The sequence below is a fragment of the Arachis hypogaea genome, chromosome 5 (genome assembly GCF_003086295.3).
Source record: "Arachis hypogaea cultivar Tifrunner chromosome 5, arahy.Tifrunner.gnm2.J5K5, whole genome shotgun sequence".
Lineage (NCBI taxonomy): Eukaryota > Viridiplantae > Streptophyta > Magnoliopsida > Fabales > Fabaceae > Arachis > Arachis hypogaea.
In genome coordinates this window covers 52,001,432-52,029,410 of record NC_092040.1, presented here as the reverse complement: position 1 = coordinate 52,029,410, position 27,979 = coordinate 52,001,432, and the positions used below count along the sequence as shown (strand labels likewise).

General features: G+C 37.6%; 1 protein-coding gene across 2 annotated transcripts; it reads right to left on the bottom strand.

Moving 5' to 3' along the window:
- Positions 1-978: 978 nt before the first annotated feature.
- Positions 979-9,057, bottom strand: LOC112801586 (ureide permease 1). 2 transcript variants are annotated; one of them, XM_025844399.3, is made up of 7 exons: positions 8,731-9,057; positions 5,925-6,063; positions 5,583-5,757; positions 5,188-5,222; positions 5,005-5,105; positions 4,134-4,508; positions 979-1,299 (listed from the first exon to the last, which is right to left on the bottom strand). In XM_025844399.3, the coding sequence occupies exons 1-7, from the start codon at positions 8,965-8,967 to the stop codon at positions 1,147-1,149; spliced, it is 1,215 nt and encodes a 404-aa protein (XP_025700184.1). In that variant the 5' UTR covers positions 8,968-9,057; the 3' UTR covers positions 979-1,146. The 2 variants fall into 2 exon arrangements, with proteins under 2 accessions (XP_025700184.1, XP_025700185.1); XM_025844400.3 differs by having other exon boundaries at positions 5,005-5,102; positions 8,731-9,056.
- Between the last annotated feature and the right edge of the window lie 18,922 nt (positions 9,058-27,979).

Sequence of the window (27,979 nt, the reverse complement as noted above, 5' to 3'; positions counted from 1 at the left end):
CGATTTAGCGATTAAAATGTTGGTTGCTAAAATACATGCTCACACTTAGTGACCGAATTAGAGATTGAAACGTCGGCCGCAAATTAGCGACCGAAATATTAGTCGCAAATTAGAGACCAAAACACTGGTCACAAACTGGCGACCGATTTACTCAGAGACTGATTTAACGATTGATACTTTTTGGTGAGAGTTTGGTGGCCTTGTTAACAAATTGGTCGCTAAATCAGTCGTTATTCTGGTAATTTCTTATGGTGTCTATACTTAATTTCATAAATTAAATGTTAATGTGATTGATATAATATTTTAATTATTTTTTAAATTACATATTGTATAAAGTATAAACATAGTTGATTTTTTTATGTTATATAATTATGTGTTATTTTTTATTTTGAAAAAATTTAATTAAGTTTTTAATAACTCTAATATCACTTTAAAGGGATATATTTTAGATTAATTTTTTTAATATAAAAAATCTTAATAATGATTCTTTAGATATCAATGAGACAAACGATGATTTTTTATAAATTTTTTAAAATGTTTATCATTGTATTCTAATTCATAAGTTTGTAAAAACGCAATTTATTTTAAAATTTCAATTAAAGCAAAAAATTTGAATTTTTATTCTTGTTTCTTTTGATAATTTATTTAAATTCGAATAGAAAATATTTTTTTATTAGCATTTATATTTTAAAGCTAATTGTTATTAATTTAAAATTAAAAAATATTAATAATTTATTTTTTGTTGGACTAATTTTGCTAGCATTATCTGTAAAATTGTAACCTTAAATCTTCTTTTTCTATTTTGCAGGTATTGGCAGCGAAATTGAGTACATAAAAAATTAGAAAATACTACATAAAATAGTAAATATTTGTATCTTGGTATAAAGTAGTAAATATAATTTTTTTATTTATTTAAAAAAAAAAGTCGTATATATATCTCTTATAAACACAATTTAATTTATACTTCTCCTTTTGCACTTGATAGTCTTTTACTATATAATTGAAATTTGAAAATTAAGTATAAAACAACGATACTGTGAGACTGTAATTTACATCTTTAACTTTGACGCTATATTTAATAACCACCAAACAATCGTTTCAATGTTTCAATCATTATTATAAACATCTTTCTCCTTAGTTGGATTGTCATTTTCGATGGCCAGATGATGCCATTAGTACACCAACAGCTACAATAAACATAAGTAACATGCTGCAAAGCAATGCATATGTTCTTCTTGATGATTTTCGATACTCTCCGAACAAAACTACACCCCAAAAGGTACTGACAAGTGGAAGTGCCTGTATCATCAACATATAATAATGCATCTTCAGTTAAAATGATTTATAAGTGTATAACTGATAAGATACCGATACAAATACGTATGTTAATTGGTTACTTCGTTAAGTTGTGTAATTGTGTTGTCTCTACTATTTTGGTCACAATTATCTTCTATGATGTATTAGGTTTATCTAAAATGTTCCACTAATAACTTGAGACATTTAATGTTATATTTTTATCCCAATGAAAAATAATTGTGGGGCATAAAATTACTAGAGTTCAAATATGATATGGCAATGCAAATAAAATCTTAAATAATAATTAAACACTTAACTCTTTTTCAAAAATTCGACAAATAAATGCAAAATAAGAATACACACTGTTTCATATATTTTAATGTAAAATTTAGATTAATATTAAATTGAGGTATTTCCTTTTCAAATTTTATTCTTGTATATTAATTATAAATCAGTTATTATTTAATATAATTATTTTTTGAAAAATTATTTATAATTTTAACACCGATACCATAATAATTAATGACTTATTTTTAACGCATATATTAATTATTTAAAACTTTTGTACTAAATAATTCTTATTCTATTTATTTTGAAATATAATTCAACTTTTATTTAATAAATTTTTTATTTAAATTAACTAACACACACACACACACACACACACACACACACACACACACACACACACACACACACACACACACACACACACACACACACACACACACACACACACACACACACACACACACACACACACACATATATATATATATATATATATATATATATATATATATATATATATATATATATGCTTTAATAATACTTATTCATGATGATAAGATGTTTAATTTAATTATTTATTTGTTATATCTTTTTTTAACTAAATCTTAGATTTACCATCTAATAATTTTAATAGGCTACATTAAAAAAACACTAATATTTAGTTTTTTTTATTTAAAGAATTTTACATCACCAATAAAATTTATCATTTTTAACCTACACTTGACTAAAAAAGTGCATAAAGGATAAGGATGGAGAGGTGTTGGCTCAAAAGGAGAAGATTAATGAAAGATGGAAGAGCTACTTCTACGAGTTATTTAATGAGGGACAGAAGACTCTTCCGAGCCTTGGTCGATTATGCACAAGGGAAGAAGATCAAAACTTTGACTACTATCGAAGGATTCGAGACTTCGAGGTAAAAGAGGCTCTAAAGCAGATGAAAAATGGCAGGGTAGTAGGACCTGATAATATCCCGATTGAGGTTTGGAAGGGTCTTGGAGGAAAAGGCATCAACTGGTTAACCAAGCTTTTTAATGAGATTTTAAAGTCAAAGAAGATGCCTGATGAGTGGAGAAAGAGCACCTTGGTACCTATCTACAAGAATAAGGGGGATATACAAAGTTGCGAAAATTATAGAGGGATTAAGCTTATGAGTCATACTATGAAGTTATGGGAAAGGGTGATAGAACGGAGGTTGAGAAAAGAGACACAAGTAACAGAGAACCAATTTGGATTTATGCCAGGCAGATCTACCACTGAAGCGATATACCTATTAAGAAGGATGATGGAGAGGTATCGTAGTAATAAAAGGGATCTACACATGGTGTTTATTGATTTGGAAAAAGCGTATGATAGGGTACCAAGGGAGGTCTTATGGAAGGTTTTAGAAAAGAGGAGAGTAAGGATCGCATATATTCGGGCAATTAAAGACATGTATGATGGGGCCACAACTAGTGTGAAGACTCAAGGTGGTGTGACAGAGGAATTCCCTATTGGTATAGGATTACACCAGGGATCATCCTTAAGTCCATACCTTTTCACATTAGTCTTAGAAGTACTCACAGAGCACATCCAAGAGCCTGTGCCATGGTGCATGCTTTTTGCCGATGATATCGTCCTTATGGGAGAGTCAAGGGAAGACCTAAATAAGAAGTTGGAGTTATGGAGAGAAGCTCTAGAAGTGTATGGTCTGCGCATAAGCCGTAGCTAGATGGAATATATGGAATGTAAGTTCAGTTTGAGAAGGGAAAACTCCAATATAGAGGTGAAAATTGGAGAGAACACCCTACGAAAAGTTAAAAGTTTTAAGTATCTTGGGTGCATCATACAGGATAATGGAGAGATTAAACATGATGTAAATCATAGGATCCAAGCAGGTTGGTCAAAATGGCAGAGTGCATCTGGTTTTATATGCGACAAAAAAGTGCCTTTAAAACTTAAAGGTAAATTCTATCGCACCGCTATAAGACCGGCTATGCTGTATGGTACGGAGTGTTGGGCGGCTAAAGGGGAGCACGAACATAAGCTGAGTGTGGCAGAGATGAAGATGTTGAGATGGATGAGTGGTCATACGCGATTGGATAAAATAAGGAATGAAGATATAAGGGAGAGAGTTGGAGTAGCACCTATTGTGGAAAAGATGGTTGAATCGCGTCTCAGGTGGTTTGGACATGTGAGAAGAAGACCGATAGAACATCCAGTCAGGAGGGTGGATGAGATGGAAGATGGACAAAGGGCGAAAGGCAGAGGAAGACCTAAGAAGACCATCCATGAGGTGGTCAAACGAGATCTACATGTAAACGGTCTCTCTGTAGACATGATACATGACAGAGCACAATGGCGTCGTTTGATTCATGTAGCCGACCCCACTTAGTGGGACAAGGCTTTGTTGTTGTTGTTGTTGACTAAAAAAAAATACTAAATTTTAAATACTAAACCCTAGACTCTAAACTTTAATAATAATATATAACAATAAAGTTTTTATCTAAAATCTAAAAAATTTTGTTGGCAAGTTTTTACTTGAGTATAAAAAGGTATAAGAAGTTTACCTGAACAGCATCTGCAGCAGCATATCCTGCAGCTTGACCTCCCATAAACTGAAGTCCATTTCCAAATCCACAAAGCAGGCCAGCTAAAAGTGCCCAAGCTCTTCCATCCCAGTCTCTCAAATATGCCTTAAGCGACGACTTTGGTAAGTTTAGGACAGGGTGGTAAAGGAAGGTAAGATTTAGAATTATGGCTAGAACAAAACAAGATGCAGAGAAGTAAAAGAATGCGGTGTAAACTGTCAAATGGGGAACCCCTTTCTTTAAGGTATGCCACTGGTCATTTGTCGCCAAGTTGAATGCCGGCGAGAACAGCGAGAAGCAAACACCGGCAAAGAAAGTTATTGCTAACCCAACAAAAGTGCTCTTTCCAAACACCTGCAAACATGTGCAAGGAATAATACAAATATGAAGAATCTACCTGTTTTCAGCGTCTCACATATGCTCGCTTCGGTAATACTAAAGAAATAATGATGATTTGATGGTGTGAGATTGGTGTAAAATTTCATCCAATGGCTCACCTTTCTCTGCTGGTTACATGCTGGCCAAAATTCAATAAAACTGCTGGCCTTCTAGACTTTTCCATAGTTAAATACTAAATAAAATAATTTTAGATTTTTAGGATTAATTTTAATTGCCAAACGTTATTGTTCTTGTATTAGAACTCTCGTGAGGAGTTAGTTAAGAGTTCACTTTCTTTCCCGCCACTTTAACGGATGCTACAATATAACGGAGAATATCTCTGAAAATTGAATTGCATAATTCAATGATTTAACACGACCCTTTTCCTTTCGAACTTGCCTATAGTAAGAGGATATATTTGGAAAGAGAAAAAAAAAACAAGTAGAAAAGAAAATGAAAAACAAGTTCTCACCTTAATGGATCTTCTTTCCTCGAGTTCAATAAGAAAAGCTGCAGTTCCTGCCTTCGCTTTGTTGGCAGGAATAGTTTCATTCTCAGAGTCCTTCAAATCTACTATATGTATAATGAATGAAAAATCATTTTATCCGATTAAAAGTCTAAATCACTAGGGGAAAAAAATAAATCCTATAGTTACCTCTTGTTTCTTTCACGGTGGGTAAACTATGGCCCCTGAAAAATAAAATGTCGATAATATCAGCAATACGTTACTCTGAAACCAAGAAACATGTATGCAGAGAAATCAATTATCAAATTCATCATCATTGTAAAATACATATTAAAATACAAAACATAAATTAAACATGATTTAAACAATATATATATTTTTTGTGATAAATACATAATAACTGATTCGATGACTAATTTTTTTGTGTGCACAAAGTATATTGAAATTAAAATATTCAAAAAGCTAATTTAAAGAGCGTTTTATTATTATTATTATTATTATTATTATTATTATTGGAAGAATTGGATAATTAGATAGAAGTTTAAGAATATCAGTAAGTTATCAACAAACACGAACACACATACAGAGGTGCATCTTTGTAATGACTTGAAAAACTGTCTAGCTTGGTCTTATTATCAGCAGTATTTGATGAATGTACTGCGGAACCTAAACAAACTGCAATCAGGAAGCAACCAACTCCTGGAAAAAGAATCTCTGCTCTGTTGATCTTGTCATCCAAGAAGTAATTCAAAGTTGTCCCTATAACACGAACATGTTTTAAATAAAAGGTTGGTTAAACTCAAGTACGAGTAATTCCACTAAAGATAATATTAAACATACATAATACATTTAGATTTGTAACAATGTTATCAGTGCATTCTAAAATAAACTATAATAAATAATTGGAAACTGCATCTGTGTGTTACCTATAACAACAGTTAGGCTTGATGTGATTACTTCTACAACTGATAGACCGACGAAAGCCCAAGCGTACTGCGTTGATAGGTTTCCGACGCTAAGGACCACCCCGCCGGCCATGGCAAACAGAACAGAAGGCCAGTTATCCTTTCATCGAAAACCAGTTTGAGATAATATTAGAAAATTTTCAGTTAATCCATTTTCTTATCATTGGACTAGTACTAGGTGAAAGCATTACAATTCAGAGGTAAATGTTTCATTATGAGTTTCGTCCAAATGATTGGAGTAAACAAGAAAACAATATTATAGCAGTCAATTTCGACTGCCATTATAATATGTTATCAATACATTGAGTATGAAGCTCAATAAATTATCAAATAAATCCATCATAATAATTTTGAATATTTCGGTTTACATGGGAAATATTTATCTCAGTCGTGATTAAATAAACGCTTGCGACGATATTTTCATAGACGTATAGTCAATAGGAAAAAATCAAGAATGGGACCCAACTCATATGGCAATGTGTAATAATAGTCAATCAAATCCAAATGAACCAACTTCTCTTGTTAATATATAGATTTTTCATTTTATTAATCTTTTCTTATATTTTAAGTCCACTCATTCAATCTCACGTTTTATCTAGTAACAGAGAAAATAAATTAGCTTGCAGTACTTGAAAAACCGACAGAAAATATACAAAATGCATTTATAAAACATGAAGAACTATCAACTATGAATAGAAATGAAAAGGAGTTTATAACCATAGTGATTTATATAATACGAATAGTTGACCATGATTGTAGCCGCTATTATGTGCCGTAAACCATAAAACGTCTTCGGAGGTTTTCATCTCGTTTGGTATTGGTACACCCCCTATACACGGTATGCCTAGGGGTGTGCAAAACAAATTCAAATTTTAGATTTTAAACTTAAGAATATGTTTGGAAAGTTTTAAAAATAATTTTTTTTAATTTTTAATTTATAAAAAATAACAATATTAATATTTAGTATAATTTTTAAAATTAAATTATAACTTTTTAATATAATTATTTATTGATTAAATTATTTATAAGTTATTTTTAATATAATCATTTATTAATTAAATTATTTTTTTAAAAAGAATTTAATTAAGATGTTTATTTAAATTGGATCTAAATCCAAATTAAATTATGAAAAAATTAAATTTAAATCAAATTAAATTAATTTTATAATTAAATTTTTTAATTCAGACTATTCAAGCAATTTTAAATTTAAATTCAGATCTAGATCTAGATCCAAATTAAAATCTAAATTTAAAAAAGAAAACTCTAAATTTGATTCGGTGAACCACATAACCAGTTCACACTTCACACTTCACACTTCACGCTTCACATGCACAAATCCAGTCCTCTTCTCCTTCGACTAATTTTAAACTAAATCCCGTATGTGTAGAGAGAGAGAGAGGTTCATTTTCCTGATTTATTGAATGGATGAGTTCAAGAAAATATATATATATATATATATATATATATATATATATATATATATATATATATATATATATAAAAGCTATTGAAAATTAGGGAAAAAGGAATTTATTAATAATTCATATACTCAACCTGGTCAAACTTTTACTTATTGTGCGTCACTTTCCTCCGACTTTTATTAAGAAATTTCACGGAATTCGGGAAATTTGTATTCTTGCAATATGTCGTGATATAATATTATTGATGGTCTAATCAAAATAAATATATAACTAAATAATACTATTGATGATTAATCTATAAAAATTAGTTTACCAACTTTTTTTTTCTCTTATTCTCTTTCATTTCTCTCTTTTTTTTATTTTGAGATAATAGATTATTTAATTCTTTTTTTTTTTTGACATAATAGTCTATTTAATTTTTAAAATGATATGTTAAGTCTCAATTTAATTTTTAAAATTTTTGTTGTCTATATATAATTTTCACATTATATATATAAACGTAGCTAATGTTGGTAAGTGATATACATAGGTATTGCTGACGTGAACAGTAACATTTATTGAAAAAAAAATTTTCAAAACAAATAATGATGATATCTAAACTTTCATCTCAGTATTTTATTAATATTTATGTATTAAAAATTATTTTCAGAATTAATATAACTCACATTTATAAAATTTAAAAATTATATAAAAAAATTACACTTTTATAAATTAATATAAAAATTATGTATAAATTTAAAAATCAAATTTAGTATTAATTCTTCTTTGTTTCTTCGTATTATTTCTCCCTTAAAAAAATGTTAATAAAATGGATAAACTCACGATATGCACTGTTCTGATCAATGCCGTTTTTCAAATCCCATAACCCCATTAACAAATTAAAACTAACGAATTCAACTAAAAAATAAATTTATATCAACTAACTTTTAAAAAGATTTCTTATCTTAACTTTTAAATTTTAAATTTTAAGAAAAATAAGAATTAAAAAATAATTTTACAATAAAAAATTTATTAATGTGTATTAATTTTAAATTAATTTTTCTACTTATTTTTAAAACCAACCTATATATAATCCAAGTAGGTTTTCCGGACACCGACTACCATCTTTGATAAGGCTGAAACCCTATTTGAACAAATTGAAGATAAGCTAATATCCTAGCTAGTACTGATGAGTATTGTAAAGTTCACCAATACCCTCCTATGAAGAAGAAAAAATATGCATAACTAAAGATATGCTAAAGAATGCATTTTAACGAAGAATTAAGAAATTTTTTCCCAATAAAAGAATTATTAAAAGCACACTCTTTAAAAAGAAAAATAATTCTTGAAAAAATAAATACACAAACCTGAGAAAGCTGAGATAAGAAGTTAGGTTCATTGGGTTTGCTGGGTCCAATCTCACCAAAAGTGAAAGCAATGATAACAGCAGCCAAGAGATTGGTGAAGGTGTAATCAAGATAGGTGTGTTGAGGAAGTCGGCCTCTTCTTTCCAAAAGTGTCATGACAGCTGGCCATGTTCCCAAGAACAACAGCGACACAAGCATGCACAGTATGGCTCCTCCCTTGCTCTCTACCAGATACATTTTTCAACTTTCAAGTTTATTATGATCATGCTGTGCGATTAGAGAAACTGAAAGAGTATATACGGTATATACCAGTTTGAGCAACATGTTCGTTGGATTTGTTATTTATTTTTGTTTTGCGGTCAAAAGTACTAGTAGAGCCCATAAGTCAATTCTAAGAGTAGTGCGCAGATACGAATGCGACCAGGTCAGTACAAATATATCATGTATTTTTGTTAGTTTAAAATTAAAGTACTTTTTAGTTTTTTTTATTATAAATACTTTTTGAATCAAATGTATCCAAATTGTTAAAAATAAATTTGATGTTTACAATTTAAGAATCGATGAAAATCATTGTTTAAATGGATCGTTTATATTTAGTTTTATTTTAAAGTATTTGTTTATTTAAGATGTGTTTTAAAGAATTCGTGAAAAGATGTAGAAGATGTAAGAAGAATGCCAACTTTCACAAAGAGCAGTCGAACTGAGTTTCTAATGGCCTCCTGACCATTTTTACAATGGGAAATTGACCTGTTAGGGCCTTTCCCTGTGGGACCTGAACAAGTCAAGTACCTAATTGTCGCTATCGACTACTATACCAAGTGGGTGGAAGCCGAACCACTGTCCAGTATATCCTCAACTAATTGTAGAAAGTTCATGTGGAGGCAAGTAATAACCAGATTTGGGATCCCAGAGGTCGTCATCTCGGATAACGGCACTCAGTTTGCTGACAAGAAGTTCGGAGAATTTCTAACTGGCTTGGGCATAAAGCAAAAGTTCTCGTCAGTCGAACACCCCCCAAACTAACGGCCAAGTCAAGGCTGCGAATAAGATCATCTTACAAGGCCTCAAAAAATGATTTGACCAGAAGAAGGGAGATTGGGCAGACGAGTTGGCCTCGGTCCTTTGGTCCTATCGCACGACTCAGCAATCATCTACCGAAGAAACGCCCTTCCAGCTCACCTACGGGGTAGACACAATAATACCCGTAGAGATTGGTGAACGGAGCCCACGAATACTTGTGGGAGGAGTCGAGGAGGCTGTAGAAAAAGACTTGGTGGATGAGGTTAGGGAGATGGCCCCTTGTCGGAGACAGCGTTGAAACAAAGAATTGCCATGCGTTACAATACCAAAGTACTCAAGAGAGAATTTGAACAGAGCGACCTGGTCCTACGACGCAACAACATTGGACCCACGGCGCCAGGGGAAGGAAAATTAACGGCGAACTGGGAGGGCCCATACAGGGTGAAAGAGGTGCTCGGGAATGGGGCCTACAAACTGGAACGACTGGATGGAAAGGAAGTTCCGAGAACTTGGAACACGAGCAACTTAAGAAGATTCTATTCCTAGCAATCGAGGCACGCTAGGTGAGCAAGCGTTCTACCAGCTCAACCGGTTTCATAAGACCTGTATTGCTTTATGATTGGATTCTTTGCCCTTTATTTGTCATTAATTTAGGATAATATTATGTCATTAGTTGTTTTCAATTAGCTATTTATCAGTAATTCGTCATTTCTAGATTTGGTATTTAATACTTAAACTAATCATTTTGCCAAGTAACTATCGCCCGAACGACACGGTATCCCAGGACTGATCACCACGGGAACCTCTAAGCAACAGATAAACACGGTAAACGACTACCGGAAGGATAAGAGCCATAGCCTAGCTTCACTAATTACCAACAAAACGGCAAACAAGTATAAGCGAATAGCTAATTGCCAACAAAACGGTAAGAAAACAACAAACGAGTTGATTGCCAACAAAACAGGAAGCAATTAATTCATACACCGGTGAAACGACAATTGAGTTTACTAAAGTTAATTGTCCCAAAGATCTACATATTACAAAAAGCCAAAATACAAAAGACCAACGGCAAACAGATTCGCTAAAACGTTTACAAAGCTACAAAAATACAAGTTACTTCTTCAGCATGTCAACAATCTTGCCATCTCTGAGAGTCTTGAAAATGCTAACCGCTGAGGTATCAAAGTCGGGAGCCAACAGCTTCACTTGAGCTTTGAGAGCCTCCTCAGTCATCAAGATGGCATTCTTGTCGTGCTTCACGGTCTCTTTATACTTCTTTTTAAACTCAACAGTTTCAGCCTGGGCTGTCTTAACCGACGAGAAGGCCTCATCACGTTCTTTCTCAAGCTCAGCCACCCGACCTTAAGCAGCGTTAAGCTGACCTTCGAAGGTAAGCTCTCGCTCAGTAAGCCGCGCTACCACTGCATCAGAGTTCTTGACCTTCTCCTCGGCGATCTTGAGCTTCTCCTCGGCATCAGCAAGCTGTGTTCGAAGCGACTTAACCTCCTCTTTGTACTTGCCGTTAGCTTTGACGGAGGATTCAAGCTTGCTCTCCAACGACCGCGCCCCTACCAAGGCGGATTCCGCCTTTCTCGCTATAGCGGCTCCCCGGAGCAGAGTCCGATACATCCATCTAGCCTGTGAGGAAAGATCCTCACCATAGAAGAAGTCCTCCGTGCCGGGAAGCAATTGGGAATCAATGAAGTTTCCAGCATCAAAGTTCTTCATTATTGTGAGAATCCCCTCAGGGCTAGAAGACGGTTTCCTTTTCCATGGGTTGTCAAGGACAACCACCTCTGGCCCTTCAACCTCCACCTCCACCTCTGGACGGGGACCCGAACCGCCGTTGGTCCCTGTCGCCTCCCCCTGAGTAGGCTAGGACTATGCTTCAACCTCGACGGCATCTTGGGGAGGTACCTCGTTGGCAGGGGTGGTAGGTTCATTGTCACTGCCATCAGTAAGGAATGTATCTAACAAGGCGTCAAGTCCAACTTGCTCGCAAGCCATCAATACTGCAACAAGAAAGATCTCGTTAGTCGGTAAAACAGCTAAATAAGGATACGGGTATCAAACATGAACAAAGGACCAAACGACCACACACCTATATAATTTCTAGCCATTTCTTGATCACCCATAAGGAGGTGGGGATTAACGTTATTTTTACTGAAGACAACCAACAACATGTCGGCAACCTTCCTATTCTCAGGTGACAATCCTTTATACGTCACCTTGGTAAAGGCGTTCGCCCCAGCCCCGAAACTCCAATAGGTCGGGATGCGGCATTCCCCCTCCAAGGTTAGCCAAAAGGGATGCCGACCTTCGAGCGAGCGGACCATGAAATACTTGTCCTTGAAGCCATGATAAGAATCTTCAAACAAACCAAAGATTCTTCGGCCTTGGGCAGCTCGGTAGGACATGAAGCCTTTCTTGGCCCTCCCCTCTTTGGAAGGGTTAGTCAAGGTAAAGTGGAATAAGAATACCTCGACGGAAGCCGCCAAGTCTAAAAAATCGCAAACCATCTTGAAATAGCGGATAGAAGCCTAACTGTTTGGATGCAATTGAGACGGTGCTACGTAACACCGGTTAAGCAACGCCATTTGGAAGGGGGAGAAGGGAAGGCGAACCCCCAAGTGGGTGAACATCGCCTTATACACTCAGATCCAATCCGTGATCCGGGGAGAATGTAAGTTTGTGAAAGATCCGTTCATGGGCGGCAGGGACAAAAACCTCATAGTTCTCTTCCTCGTCGCCCCCTCCGCAAAGATACTCGGCCTATCGGAACTCGGTAAGTTCCTCTATGGTCACTTGGGTAGTTGGGTGGGGGTTTCCTTCACATCCGAAGTCACCCAAGCATATCGGTCGTAGGGCTGCGCCCTCACAGCGGGAACTCTCGTGACGGGACGTTGGGCCATACCTACAGTGGGGGCACCACCAAGCGACCACCGTTTCCAAATCTCCCCTGATCGATCCCACCGACCCATCGTTAGCAACAAACTTCATCATTAGTAGCTTTGTGGAAATCACTGCTCCAAATTCATTTATAGTTTTTATTCCCAGGATGAGGTTGTAGGCCGTGGAGTCTCTTAAGACCACGAACTCCGCCATTACCGACCTCTTACCTCATCCTCCTCCTATGGATATTGGCAAGGAGACTATCCCATCAGGTTTGATGAAGTTATCCCCTAAGCCGACCACACTGTGTTGGTGGGTCTTTAGATCGGTGTCTCGAAGACCCAAGCATCAAACACATTGCGGAACATGATGTTCGAATCCACTCCAGTATCTACTAGGATTCACTTTACCAAGCCAATTTTGACTCTAGCTGTGATCACCACGGGGGTTTCCGGTAGCTCATCAAACCATTGGTCCTCGGGGCCGAATGATATTGACGGTATCCTCTTGGAGGGAAGCATGGAACTGGATGATGACACGGCCAATACTTTGGCGTCTTCCCTACTTGCCGATTTGGACTTAGGATCCACGTCTCTACCAACCACGACATTCACGATAGTGAGGCCACGCTCACCGTCCTCCTCGGGCTCTTGTCACTGCCTTACCACGCGGCCCTTATCGTTGCTATTGCGATCACGATCCCGTCTCCTTGGTTCCCTTATAAGGTGAGAGAACTCTGCCAGCTTGCCTTCTCGGATTGCCTACTCTAGAGCATCTTTCAGGTCAAAACAATCTTGGGTCATGTGGGTGTACCCCTTATGGTATTCACAATAGATGTTTTTGTTCCCTCCTGTTCTATCTTTGAGTTGTTGGGGCTTCGACAATATGCCCTTGTCGGTAATGTGTTGATAGACTTCCATAATCAGGGCTGTCAAGGGGGTATAATTGGTAAACTTCCCTACCCGGGGGAACGGCTTGAAGGTCTTGGTCGGAACTCTGTTGACGTCGGGATTTTTGCCAGTAAAGAATTTCATAAAAACAGTTGCGTTGTAGATATAGTCTCTAAACTGACAGAAATCCCTTCGTACAAATGTTTTGGTTGTAACAAGTAACAAACCCCTAAATAAATTGATAACCGAAGTATTTAAACCTCGGGTCGTCTTCTCAAGGAATTGCAGGGAGGTATATTCTTATTATTGGCTATGAAAAAGGTAAAATTGGGGGTTTTAGAAATAAGAGGGCAGTATGTTGCACAAAAAATAATAAGAAAAATAAATAAATAACTATAAAATAAACTCTTAGCAAGGTATGGGAACTGTAGGTCCTATCTTGTTTATCGTTATCAATTGTAATGAGAATTAGATTTTTCTCCCACTTTGTTAACCTCTAACTATGAAGATCAGTTAAGTGGATGAATTAATTCGAATCCTCAAGTCCTAGTCTTTCCTTAGGAAAAGCTAGAGTTATTGGAATATGAATTAATGAAATGAAGAAATCCAATTTTCAATCAACAATGAGTTTGATAACTCTAGAGTCACCAATTAATCAACCACAGCCAAGAATGTAAAAAGCTAAATTAAAATTATAAATATCTGAAATACCTTCAATTCATTCAAAGCAGTAAAATCTAAAATGAAAAATATTCATAAGCCAATTTGGCAATAGAAAAATCCAAATTATTTATATCAATAAAAGACAACAATTATCAATCTGAAATATCTCAAATAACATTAATTAAGAAAATCAATCTAAACATGGAACATTGAAAATAAATAAAAATAAAGAACCTGGGATTGAGAGTCACTCCTAAAACTAAGAGAAGTCCTAATCCTAAGAGAGAGAGAGAGAGGAGAGAACCTCTCTCTCTAAAACTACATCTAAAACATAAAAAGTGAATTATGAAAAGCATGATGATGAATGGATGCATTCCCCCACTTTAGAGCCTCTAATCTGTGTTCTCTGGGCCGAAAACTGGGTCAGAAACAGCCCAGAAGTCACTTCCAGTGCTTTCTGGTCCGTACAGGTCGCGGAAAAGTGACGCAGCCGCATGGCTCACGCGGCCGCGCGGGTTGCGTTCCTGCGAGGTCACGCGTTCGCGTCGCCCGGCGTCAAGGCAGCTATGGAAAAATATATATCAAATCGAAGCCCCGAATGTTAGCTTTCCAACGCAACTAAAACCGCATCATTTGGACCTCTGTAGCTAAAGTTATAGCTATTTGAGTGCGAAGAGGTCAGGCTAGACAGCTTAGCAGTTTCTCCAACTTCCTGTATTCCTTCCACTTTTGCATGCTTCCGTTCCATCCTCCAAGCCATTCCTGCCCTATAATATCTGAAAACACTTAACACACATATCAAGGCATCTAATGGTAATAAGAGAGGATTAATAATAAGCAAATATAGGATCAACGAAGCATGTTTTCAATCATAGCACAAAATCGGGAAGGAAAATGTAAAGCATGCGAATTGTATGAATAAGTGAGTAAAGAGTTGATAAAATCCACTCAATTAAGCACAAGATGAACCATAAAATAGTGGTTTATCATCCGTCCTTGGAATGTTCCTTTGGCCTCTCCCTGCTACTGTGCTGTCGAGCATGGTTGTAGGCGGGCTGTCGCTTGTTGGCTGCCACAACCTGGCTGACTTATTCATCATTGATATACACCCTGGCTACATTTTGGATTTATTGCATCGTCCACACGGGCTTAGTGGTAAGGTACTTCCTGAAATCCTCGTTCAGCATCACATTCGTCAAGCATAAATTGGCCACCGAGTTGGTTATGCCATCGATCTCCAAGCACTCGTTGTTGAACCTGTCCAGGTATTTCCTGGTCGGTTCGCCGTCTCTTTGCGTCACCCCGAGCAGGTTGATTGAGTGTTTTGCTTTTGCAATGCGGGTAGTAAGCTGGGTTAGGAAGGCGCGGGTGATGTCTGAAAACGTAACCACGGAGCCTTGTGGGAGGCTGTTGACCCACCGAATTGCAGGCCCTGCCAAGGTGACCAGGAAGGAGCGATATCTCACTTCGTCGTCTACCCCTTCTAGATTCATCCTGGCCTGGAAGGCCATCAGATGCTCTTGTGGGTCTTGGGTCCCATCATACCTCATGTCCGTTGGCTTATTGAAGTGCTTCAGCAGCCGGACCTCGAGGATAGAATGATGGAAGGGGGTTGCTCCGATGATTACGGGATGTTATGTTTTCCTTGGTCTTTCTCTGTTGTCCTCTCTGTTCTCCTCCGCGGCTTGTCTCCCCGTGGGTCGGGTGTAAATCATGGCATCTCGCCGTCTTCTTGGCGCCTCCCTACTTTCCCCTTGATGACTGTTCGATTCTGACCAGGGGCTCGGTGTGCGTCTGGAGCGACTTCTTCGGGGACTTCTCCCCCTCCTTTGGGGTGATCAGGAGCAATTTTCTTTGGGAGCTGGTTGGTGATGCCCTCGACTCGCCAGCTTGCGTTCCAGGTTCTGCACCCTGTATCGCAGTTCCTGTAATATTTTGGCACTGTCACTGCCTATTCCTCCAAAAGGGCGTCTCTCCTGGGAGCGCGAGAATGGCTCGGGTTGTCGTAGAGGGGACCTCGTGCACTCGTGGGAGGAAGCCACGGAGGCTACCCTACCGCTTCGGGGTGCTATTTCCCCCTGCGTTCAGCTTCATCGCCTGCCTCCGTAGGACCCATCAGAAAAGTCCATTCAGGCCGTTCCCACAGACGGTACCGATGTTCGTTTGCTCGGGTTTCGGACAGGTCGGGGTGTCTCCTGGGTGTGAAGGTGGGAATAAGCCTTGATCTGGATCTGTGGGGCGAGACGCTGGCATTGTCGACTTCCCGAGCTCTTTGTGAGGTGAGGGTGCCACCTGCAATGACACTCCGATGCCCAAGTCAGAAGTTATCTTGGTGGTATGAGAGTAGGGTGATGGTGACTGGTGGACGAAATTGTGATCAATTCTCTTTAAGTTGTTTGTCTTTGTATGAAATCATTATTATGGCACTGGTTGAATTCACAACTCCGTTCAACTAACCAGCAAGTGTACTGGGTCGTCCAAGTAATAAACCTTACGTGAGTAAGGGTCGATCCCACAGAGATTGTTGGTATGAAGCAAGCTATGGTCACCTTGTAAATCTCAGTCAGGCTGATTAAATGGGTTTATGGATTTTTCGAATAATTAATAATAAAAAGAAATAATAAAAGGGATAGAATACTTATGCAGATTCATTGGTGGGAATTTCAGATAAGCGAAGGGAGATGCTGTATGGCTCAAGGACGCCTGCTCTCCTACTGCTTCTACTCAATCCTTCTTACTCCTTTCCATGGCAAGCTTTGTATAGGGGTTCACCATCAGCTGTGGCTACTTTCATCCTCTCGGGAAAATGATCCTATGCGGTTGTCAGTCGCACGGCTAATCGTCTGGAGGCATCACCCATGGTTGATGGCTACATCCCATCCTCGCAGTGAAAACTAATGCTCACGCACTCTGTCACAGTACGGCTAATCACCGGTTGGTTCCCGCTCCTACTGGAATAGAATCCCTTGATTCTTTTGCTTCTGTCACTAACGCCCAGTAGGTTACAAGTTTGAAGCACGTCACAGTCATTCATTACCGGAATCCTACTCGGAATACCACAGACAAGGTTAGACTTTCCGGATTCCCAGGATCCTACTCGGAATACCACAGACAAGGTGAGACTTTCCGGATCCTCATAAATGCCGCCATCTATCTAGCTTATACCACGAAGATTCTGTTGGGGAATCTAAGAGATACGCATTCAAGCTCTGTTGCATGTAGAACGAAAGTGGTTGTCAATCACGCGCGTTCATAAGTGAGAATGATAATGAGGGTAATCTGACTCATAACATTCATCATGTTCTTGGGTACGAATGAATATCTTGGAATAAGAATAAGAGAGATTTGAATAAAAGAAAGTAGAATTTCATTAATACTTGAGGTACAACAGAGCTCCACACCCTTAATCTATGGTGTGCAGAAACTCCACTGTTGAAAACACATAAGCAAAAGGTTCAGGCATGGCCGAATGGCCAGCCCTCTCCATGATCAAGTGACCGAATGATAAAAGACTTAAAGTGGTCAAAAGATATCTAATACAATAGATAAATGTTCTATATATACTTAGACTAGCTCCTAGGGTTTACATGAGTAAGCAATTGATGCATAAATTCACTTCCGGGGCCCACTTGATGTATGTTTGGGCTGAGCTTGATCAATTCACGAGCTGAGGCTTCTCTTGGAGTTGAACTTCGAGTTATGACGTGTTTTGGGCGTTCAACTCCGGATCATGACGTTTTTCTGGCGTTTAACTCCAGACAGCAGCGTAAACTTGGCGTTCAACGCCAAGTTACGTCGTCAATCTTCGAATAAAGCATAGACTATTATATATTGCTGGAAAGCTCTGGATGTCTACTTTCCAAAGCCGTTGAGAGCGCGCCAATTGGAGTTCTGTAGCTCCAGAAAATTTATTTCGAGTGCAGGGAGGTCAGATTCCAACAGCATCAGCAGTCCTTTTGTCAGCCTTCTTCAGAGTTTTGCTCAAGTCCGTCAATTTCAGACAGAATTTACCTGAAATCACAGAAAAATACACAAACTCATAGTAAAGTCCAGAAATGTGAATTTAACATAAAAATTAATGAAAACATCCCTAAAAGTAGCTTAAACTCACTAAAAACTATATAAAAACAATGCCAAAAAGCGTATAAATTATCCGCTCATCACAACACCAAACTTAAATTGTTGCTTGTCCCCAAGCAACTGAAAATCAAATAGGATAAAAGAAGAGAATATACTATAAATTCCAGAATATCAATGAATATTAATTTAATTAGATGAGCGGGACTTGTAGCTTTTTGCTTCTGAACAGTTTTGGCATCTCACTTTTTCCTTTGAAGTTCTGAATGATTGGCTTCTTTAGGAACTTAGAATTTTGGATAGTGTTATTGACTTTCCTAGTTAAGCATGTTGATTCTTGAACACAGCTACTTATGAGTCTTGGCTGTGGCCCTAAGCACTTTGTTTTCCAGTATTACCACCGGATACATAAATGCCACAGACACATAACTGGGTGAACCTTTTTAGATTGTGACTCAGCTTTGCTAGAGTCCCCAGTTAGTGGTGTCCAGAGCTCTTAAGCACACTCTTTTGCTTTGGATCACGACTTTAACCACTTAGTCTCAAGCTTTTCACTTGGACCTTCATGACACAAGCACATGGTTAGGGACAGCTTGATTTAGCCGCTTAGGCCTGGATTTTATTTCCTTGGGCCCTCCTATCCATTGATGCTCAAAGCCTTGGATCCTTTTTACCCTTGCCTTTTGGTTTTAAGGGCTATTGGCTTTTTCTACTGCTCCTTCTTTTTCTTTCTATTTTTTTTTCGCCACTTTTTTTTTTCCGCAAGCTTCCTTTTTCACTGCTTTTTCTTGCTTCAAGAATCAATTTCATGATTTTTCAGATCATCAATAACATTTCTCTTTGTTCATCATTCTTTCAAGAGCCAACAATTTTAACACTCATAAACAACAAGATCAAAAATATGCACTGTTCAAGCATTCATTCAGAAAACAAAAAGTATTGCCACCACATCAATATAATTAAATTAAATTCAAGGATAAATTCGAAATTCATGTACTTCTTGTTCTTTTGAATTAAAACATTTTTCATTTAAGAGAGGTGAAGGATTAATGGATTTTATTCATAGCTTTAAGGCATGGTTACATACTAATGATCATGAAGTAGAGACACAAAACATAGATAAACACAACATTAAAAACCGAAAACAGAAAGAAATAAAGAACAAGGAATGAATCCACCTGAGTGAGGGTGGCGCCTTCTTGAAGGTCCAATGGTGCTTTTTGAGCTCCTCTATGTCTCTTCCTTGCTTCTGTTGAATGATTCCTAGTAATTTTGGTGTTTCTAACCTTAGTTGCTTCCAATATTTGTGTGGAGGATAACTTATTCCCTGAGGTATCTCAGGGATCTCTTGATTTGCAGCCATATGTTCTACCACTGAGCTATGACGGCTTATATTTTTTTTTCCATCTCCCAAGACTCAGAGGTGGAAGCTTTTATCTTCCCTTTGAGGTTTCTCTGGCCTTAGGTGCCATTAATGGTAATGGAAAAGCAAAAATAGCTATGCTTTTACCACACCAAACTTAAAATATTGCTCGCCCTCGAGCAAGAAAGAAAAGAAGAGAAGAAGAAGAAGAAGAAGAGAATGGAGGTGAGTGAGGGGAGATGGATTCGGCTATATGGGTGGGATTGGGTGGGAAAGAGAAGTTGAATTGTAAAGGTGGGTGGGGTGTATGGGGAAGAGTGGATAGATGTAGGTGGTGAATGAAAAATAGAAGGGATGACCATGAATGGAAAGAGGGAGGGCGAGGTAGGTGGGGATCCTGTGGGGTCCACAGATTCTGAGGTGAAAAGAAATACCATTCCTTCACCATATAGGAATGTAAGATGCCTTCGTGCATCATTCTGGCGTTTAAACGCCCATTGGTGCACGTTCTGGGCGTTAAACGCCCATGTAATGCATGTTTCTGGCGTTGAACGCCAGTTTCATGCTTGTTGCTGGCGTTCAGCGCCAGTTTGTCTTCTCTGTGCACCATCCTGGCGTTTAACGCCAGGTTGTTGCTTGTTTTGGGCGTTCAGCGCCAGAATGGTGCTCTGTTCTGGCGTTAAACGCTGGCCAGATGCACCTTCTGGGTGTTGAACGCCAGCCCGTGCGTCCTCCAGGGAGAAAAATTTTTTTCTTCTGTTTTTGACTCTGTTTTTAATTTTTTTGATTTTTTCGTGACTCCTCATGATCATGTACCTAATTAAACACAAAAATAACAATAAAACAAAATAAAATAAAATTAGATAAATAAAATTGGGTTGCCTCCCAACAAGCGCTTCTTTAATGTCAATAGCTTGACAGTGGCTCTCATGGAGCCACAAGGTGATCAGGTCAATGTTAGTGTGGTCCCAACACCAAACTTAGAGTTTGGATATGGGGTCTTAACACCAAACTTAGAGTTTGGTTGTGGCCTCACAACACCAAACTTAGAGTTTGACTGTGTGGGCTCTTCTTGACTCTGAACTGAGAGAAGCTCTGCATGCTTACTCTCTTTTGTCACAGAGGGATGGCCATGTGCCTTAAACACAAGGTAGTCCCCATTCAATTGAAGGACTAATTCACCTCTGTTGACATCTATCACAGCTCCTGCTGTGGCTAGGAAAGGTCTTCCTAGGATGATGCATTCATCATCTTCCTTCCTAGTGTCTAGGATTATGAAATCAGCAGGGATGTAAAGGCCTTCAACCTTTACTAACACGTCCTCTACTGTCCCATAAGCTTGTCTCACTGACTTGTCTGCTAATTGTAATGAGAACAAGGCAGGTTGTACCTCAATAATCCCTAGCTTCTCCATTACAGAGGGTGGCATTAGATTTATCCCTGATCCCAGATCACATAGAGCTTTTTCAAAGCTCATGGTGCCTATGGTGCAAGGTATTAGGAACTTGCCAGGATCTTGTCTCTTTTGAGGTAGAGTTTTCTGAATCCAAGTATCTAGTTCACTAATGAGTAAGGGAGGTTCAGTTTCCCAAGTCTCATTACCAAACAGCTTGGCATTCAGCTTCATGATAGCTCCTAAATATTGAGCAACTTGCTCTCCAGTCACATCTTCATCCTCTTCAGAGGAAGAATAGTCTTCAGAGCTCATGAATGGCAGAAGGAGATTTAATGGAATCTCTATGGTCTCTAGATGAGCCTCAGATTCCTCTGGATCCTTAATAGGAAACTCCTTCTTGCTTGAAGGACGTCCCAGGAGGTCTTCCTCACTAAGATTTTCGTCCTCCTCCTCCCTAGTGCATTCGGCCACTTTGATCAAATCAATGGCCTTGCACTCTCCTTTTGGATTCTCTTCTGTATTGCCTGGGAGAATACTGGGAGGAGTTTCAATGACTTTCCTACTCAGCTGGCCCACTTGTGCCTCCAAATTTCTAATGGAGGATCTTGTTTCATTCATGAAACTGAAAGTGGCTTTTGACAGATCAGAGACAATATTGGCTAAATTAGAAGTGTTTTGTTCTGAATTCTCTGTCTGTTGCTGAGAAGATGATGGATATGGCTTACTATTACTCAGCCTACTGCGTCCACCATTGTTAAAGCCTTGTTGAGGCTTTTGTTGATCCTTCCAGGAGAAATTTGGATGATTTCTCCATGATGGGTTATAGGTGTTTCCATAAGGTTCACCCATGTAATTAACCTCTGCCATGGCATGGTTTTCAGGATCATAAGCTTCTTCAGAAGCTGCCTCTCTAGTACTGTTGGATGCATGTTGCAATCCATTCAGATTTTGAGAGATTATGTTGACCTGTTGAGTCAACATTTTGTTCTGAGCCAATATGGTATTCAGAGCATCAATTTCAAGGACTCCTTTCTTCTGAGGTATCCCATTATTTACGGAATTCCTCTCAGAGGTGTACATGAACTGGTTGTTTGCAACCATGTCAATGAGTTCTTGAGCCTCTTCAGGCGTTTTCTTCAGGTGAATAGATCCACCTGTAGAATGGTCCAATGACATTTTCGAAAATTCAGAGAGACCATAATAGAATATATCTAATAGAGTCCATTCTGAAAACATGTCAGATGGACATCTTTTGGTCAGCTGCTTGTATCTTTCCCAAGCTTCATAGAGGGATTCACCATCTTTTTGTTTGAAGGTTTGAACATCCACTCTCAGCTTGCTCAGCTTTTGAGGAGGAAAGAATTTATCCAAGAAGGCAGTGACCAGCTTATCCCAGGAGTCCAGGCTATCCTTAGGTTGTGAATCCAACCATATTCTAGCTCTGTCTCTTACAGCAAAAGGGAAAAGCATGAGTCTGTAGACTTCAGGATCAACTCCATTCGTCTTTACAGTCTCACAGATCTGCAAGAACTCAGTTAAAAACTGATAAGGATCTTCAGATGGAAGTCCATAAAACTTGCAGTTTTGTTGCATTAATGCAACTAGTTGAGGCTTAAGCTCAACGTTATTGGCTCCAATGGCAGGAATGGAGATGCTTCTTCCATCAAACTTGGATGTTGGCTTTGTGAAGTCACCAAGCATTCTCCTTGCATTATTATTATTATTATTATTATTTTTGGCTGCCATGTCCTTCTCTTGTTCGAAAATTTCTGAAAGGTTGTTTCTGGATTGTTGTAATTTAGCTTCTCTTAATTTTCTCTTCAGAGTCCTTTCAGGTTCTGGATCAACTTCAACAAGAGTTCCCTTTTCCCTGTTCCTGCTCATATGAAAGAGAAGAAAACAAGAAAAGAAAGAGGAATCCTCTATGTCACAGTATAGAGATTCCTTTATGTTAGTAGAAGAGGAGAGGGGTGAAGAATCCAAATACAAGGGATATAAGAAGTTTGGATTCTCAGATGAAGAGAGGTGAAGAGGAGTGTTAGTAATTAATTAATTAAATAGAATAAGAGAAGAGAAGAGAAATTTCGAAAATAAATTTTAAAAAAGGGGTTAGTAATTTTCGAAAATTAAAGATAAGATAAGTTTAAAATTAAAAACAAAAAAGAATTTTTGAAAAAGAGAGGGAGAATTTTCGAAAATTAGAGAGGGAAAAGTAGTTAGGTGGTTTTTTAAAAAAAAATAAGAAACAAACAAAAAGTTAGTTAGTTGATTGAAAAAGGTTTGAAATCAAATTTTGAAAAAGATAAGAAGATAAGAAGTTAGATAAGATATTTTGAAATCAAATTTTTGAAAAAGATAAAATTTTTGAAAAAGATAAGATAAAAAGATAAAAAGATTTTTAAGAAAAAGATATTTTGAAAGAGATTTAATTTTTAAAATTACTTAACTAACAAGAAACTACAAGATAAGATTCTAGAACTTAAAGATTGAACCTTTCTTAACAAGAAAGTAACAAACTTCAAATTTTTGAACCAATCACATTACTTGTTAGTTAATTTTCGAAAATTTGATATAAAGATAAGAAAAAGATTTTTGAAAATATTTTGAAAAAGATTTTTGAAATTTTCGAAATTTATAAAAAAAATGAAAAAGATATGATTTTTGAAAAAGATTTTGAAAAGATAAGATTTTTAAAATTGAAATTTTGACTTGACTTGTAAGAAACAACTAATTTTAAAAATTTTTGACCAAGTCAACCCAAAATTTCGAAAATTTGGAGGAAAATAAGGAAAAGATATTTTTTGATTTTTGAATTTTGAAAGAAAAACACAAAAATGACCCAAAACATGAAAATTTTGGATCAAGACACAAGATGCATGCAAGAATGCTATGAATGTCAAGATGAACACCAAGAACACTTTGAAGATCATGATGAACATCAAGACATAATTTTGAAAAATTTTTTGATGCAAAGAAAATATGCAAGACACCAAACTTAGAAATCTTTAATGCATGGAAGATATGAATGCAAAAGTGCACATGAAAAACAACAAAAGACACAAAACAAGAAATCATCAAGATCAAACAAGAAGACTTGTCAAGAACAACTTGAAGATCATGAAGAACACTATGAATGCATGAGATTTTCGAAAAATGCAAGAAAAATTTTTAAAATCATGCAATTGACACCAAACTTAAAAATAGACTCAAGACTCAAACAAGAAACACAAAATATTTTTTGATTTTTATGATTTTCTAATTTTTTTGTATTTTTATTAATTTTTTTTTCGAAAAACATTTTTGGAAAAACGAAAAAGAAAAGAAAAATTTTTGAAAAAGTTTTTGAAAAGAAAATTACCTAATCTGAGCAACAAGATGAACCGTCAGTTGTTCATACTCGAACAATCCCCGGCAACGGCGCCAAAAACTTGGTGGACGAAATTGTGATCAATTCTCTTTAAGTTGTTTGTCTTTGTATGAAATCATTATTATGGCGCTGGTTGAATTCACAACTCCATTCAACTAACCAGCAAGTGTACTGGGTCGTCCAAGTAATAAACCTTACGTGAGTAAGGGTCGATCCCACAGAGATTGTTGGTATGAAGCAAGCTATGGTCACCTTGTAAATCTCAGTCAGGCAGATTAAATGGGTTTATGGATTTTTCGAATAATTAATAATAAAAAGAAATAATAAAAGGGATAGAAGACTTATGCAGATTCATTGGTGGGAATTTCAGATAAGCAAAGGGAGATGCTGTATGGCTCAAGGACGCCTGCTCTCCTACTGCTTCTACTCAATCCTTCTTACTCCTTTCCATGGCAAGCTTTGTATAGGGGTTCACCATCAACTGTGGCTACTTTCATCCTCTCGGGAAAATGATCCTATGCGGTTGTCAGTCGCACGGCTAATCGTCTGGAGGCATCACCCATGGTTGATGGCTACATCCCATCCTCGCAGTGAAAACTAATGCTCACGCACTCTGTCACAGTACGGCTAATCACCGGTTGGTTCCCGCTCCTACTGGAATAGAATCCCTTGATTCTTTTGCGTCTGTCACTAACGCCCAGCAGGTTACAAGTTTGAAGCACGTCACAGTCATTCATTACCGGAATCCTACTCGGAATACCACAGACAAGGTTAGACTTTCCGGATTCCCAGGATCCTACTCGGAATACCACAGACAAGGTGAGACTTTCCGGATCTTCATAAATGCCGCCATCTATCTAGCTTATACCACGAAGATTCTGTTGGGGAATCTAAGAGATACGCATTCAAGCTCTGTTGCATGTAGAACGAAAGTGGTTGTCAATCACGCGCGTTCATAAGTGAGAATGATAATGAGGGTAATCTGACTCATAACATTCATCATGTTCTTGGGTACGAATGAATATCTTGGAATAAGAATAAGAGAGATTTGAATAAAAGAAAATAGAATTTCATTAATACTTGAGGTACAGCAAAGCTCCACACCCTTAATCTATGGTGTGCAGAAACACCACTGTTGAAAACACATAAGCAAAAGGTTCAGGCATGGCCGAATGGCCAGCCCTCTCCATGATCAAGTGACCGAATGATAAAAGACTTAAAGTGGTCAAAAGATATCTAATACAATAGATAAATGTTCTATATATACTTAGACTAGCTCCTAGGGTTTACATGAGTAAGCAATTGATGCATAAATTCACTTCCGGGGCCCACTTGGTGTATGTTTGGGCTGAGCTTGATCAATCCACGAGCTGAGGCTTCTCTTGGAGTTGAACTTCGAGTTATGACGTGTTTTGGGCGTTCAACTCCGGATCATGACGTTTTTCTGGCGTTTAACTCCAGACAGCAGCGTGAACTTGGCGTTCAACGCCAAGTTACGTCGTCAATCTTCGAATAAAGCATGGACTATTATATATTGCTGGAAAGCTCTGGATGTCTACTTTCCAACGCCGTTGATAGCGCGCCAATTGGAGTTCTGTAGCTCCAGAAATTTCATTTCGAGTGCAGGGAGGTCAGATTCCAACAGCATCAGCAATCCTTTTGTCAGCCTTCTTCAGAGTTTTGCTCAAGTCCCTCAATTTCAGCCAGAATTTACCTGAAATCACAGAAAAACACACAAACTCATAGTAAAGTCCAGAAATGTGAATTTAACATAAAAACTAATGAAAACATCCCTAAAAGTAGCTTAAACTCACTAAAAACTATATAAAAACAATGCCAAAAAGCGTATAAATTATCCGCTCATCAGTGACGTCCTTGGGGGAGGGATAGGACCCTCCCCATATATACCTTGTCAATAGCGTGGGCCCCACAGGGGAGGTATGATACACCACTATTTTATGCTTTATAATGTGTTTAATTTTGTGGTTTTATCATGATCTTTACCCACTTATTCATATAATTAGCATGCATTTATATTTCCTTCCTAAAATTATTACATGATTGAAAACTTACTTCCTAGAGACTTTTAATTAGGTATTTTAATTCTCCTTTATTCCATTCAATGCCGTGATCTGTATGTTAAGTGTTTCAGGCTTTATAGGGCATGAATGAGTTGGAGATTGGAAAAGAAGCATGCAAAAATGGAAGGAACACAAAGAATTGAGGAGATAACCAGCAAGAAGTCACGCGATCACATGGCTGATGCGACCGCGCGAGATAGAAGAAATAACAGTAACGCGCTCGCGTGCCTGACACAACCGCGCGGATTGGAAGCTGCATGAACGACGCGAATGCGTGGACGACACGCACGCGTGGTACGAGAAACGCCGAGTGACGCGAACGCGTGGATGACGCGGCCGCGTGACTGCGCGATCTGCAGAATTTCAGAAGTCGCTGGCAGAGTTTCTGGGCCGGATTTCAACCCAGTTTTCGGCCTAGAAACACAAATTAGAGCCAGGGAACATGTAGAGAAAGAAGACAACATTCATTCCGCATAATTTTTAGTTTCTAGATCTGAAATTGCTCCTCCCCTAGGTTTTTACTCACTTGAACATTCATAGTTAGGATTTTGAAGGTTTTGGCTTTAGCTTCTGAGAAGAGTCTACCTCCGGTACTAGTCATTATAGTCTGTTATTTACTTTTCATTTATTCTTCCATATTCTTAATTCCCCTAGAGTTGACTTTGGATTATTTTCATGAGTTATTAATATAGACTATTTTTTTTCAATTAATCCCTTTCATTATTATTCATCACGTCTTCTTTTATTTTCCCCATTAATTCTGTGAAGTTTATAATTATGATGAGTGAGTAGTCCCATAACTTGATTGGCAGATGATTGAAAGGAACCCTTGAGTTGAATCACTCAAGAGAGAAATTATAATTGGGTTATTTGTTGGATCACCCTCTAATCATTGACACTAGTCCTTCCCAAGAGAGAGGACTAGGACTTGTGACTAGAAACAGCTTTCCAACTTGCTTGACTTTCCTTTACCTAGTAAGGGATAACTAAGCAGAGCAACTTCCAATTATTAATTAATCTTGATAGTACTTCAACAAGAATAGGACTTCCAACTAATCTACTCCCAGTCAAGGCTTTTATTTAAAATTAATTAAATTCTCTAATTTAATTTCCTGTTATCAACTCAACCATTTTTGAAAACACCTGATTGATAAAATAGCACATTTCTCTGCAACTCGTTGGGAGACGACCTGGGATTCATACTCCCAGTATTTTAATTTCAATATTGTGACAACCCTTTTAAATTGATAAGCGGATTTTCGGCTGGTTAAGGACTGTACTTGCAACGTATTTCTATAAATAAATTCTTAACTCGCCAATTTTTGCCACGTCAATTTTTAGCGCCATTGCCGGGGAGTTGCAACAGTGCGCTAATTTTTTAATTGGCTTTTATTTAATTGCGATTTTTCTTTTTATTTTGTTACCATGAGCTGTACGTTTCTTTCGTTAAATGACGCGTTCACTTCCTGATCCAAGCTTGCCAGCATTTGACCCTGAGAT

Coding starts and splice junctions, on each gene's coding strand:
- LOC112801586 (XM_025844399.3), bottom strand. CDS start 8,967: ATGTATCTGGTAGAGAGCAAGGGAGGAGCCATACTGTGCATGCTTGTG. Junction 5,758..5,924: donor AAGCCTAACTGTTGTTATAG/GTAACACACAGA, acceptor TTCGTGTTATAG/GGACAACTTTGAATTACTTC. Junction 5,106..5,187: donor CACCGTGAAAGAAACAAGAG/GTAACTATAGGA, acceptor TTATACATATAG/TAGATTTGAAGGACTCTGAG.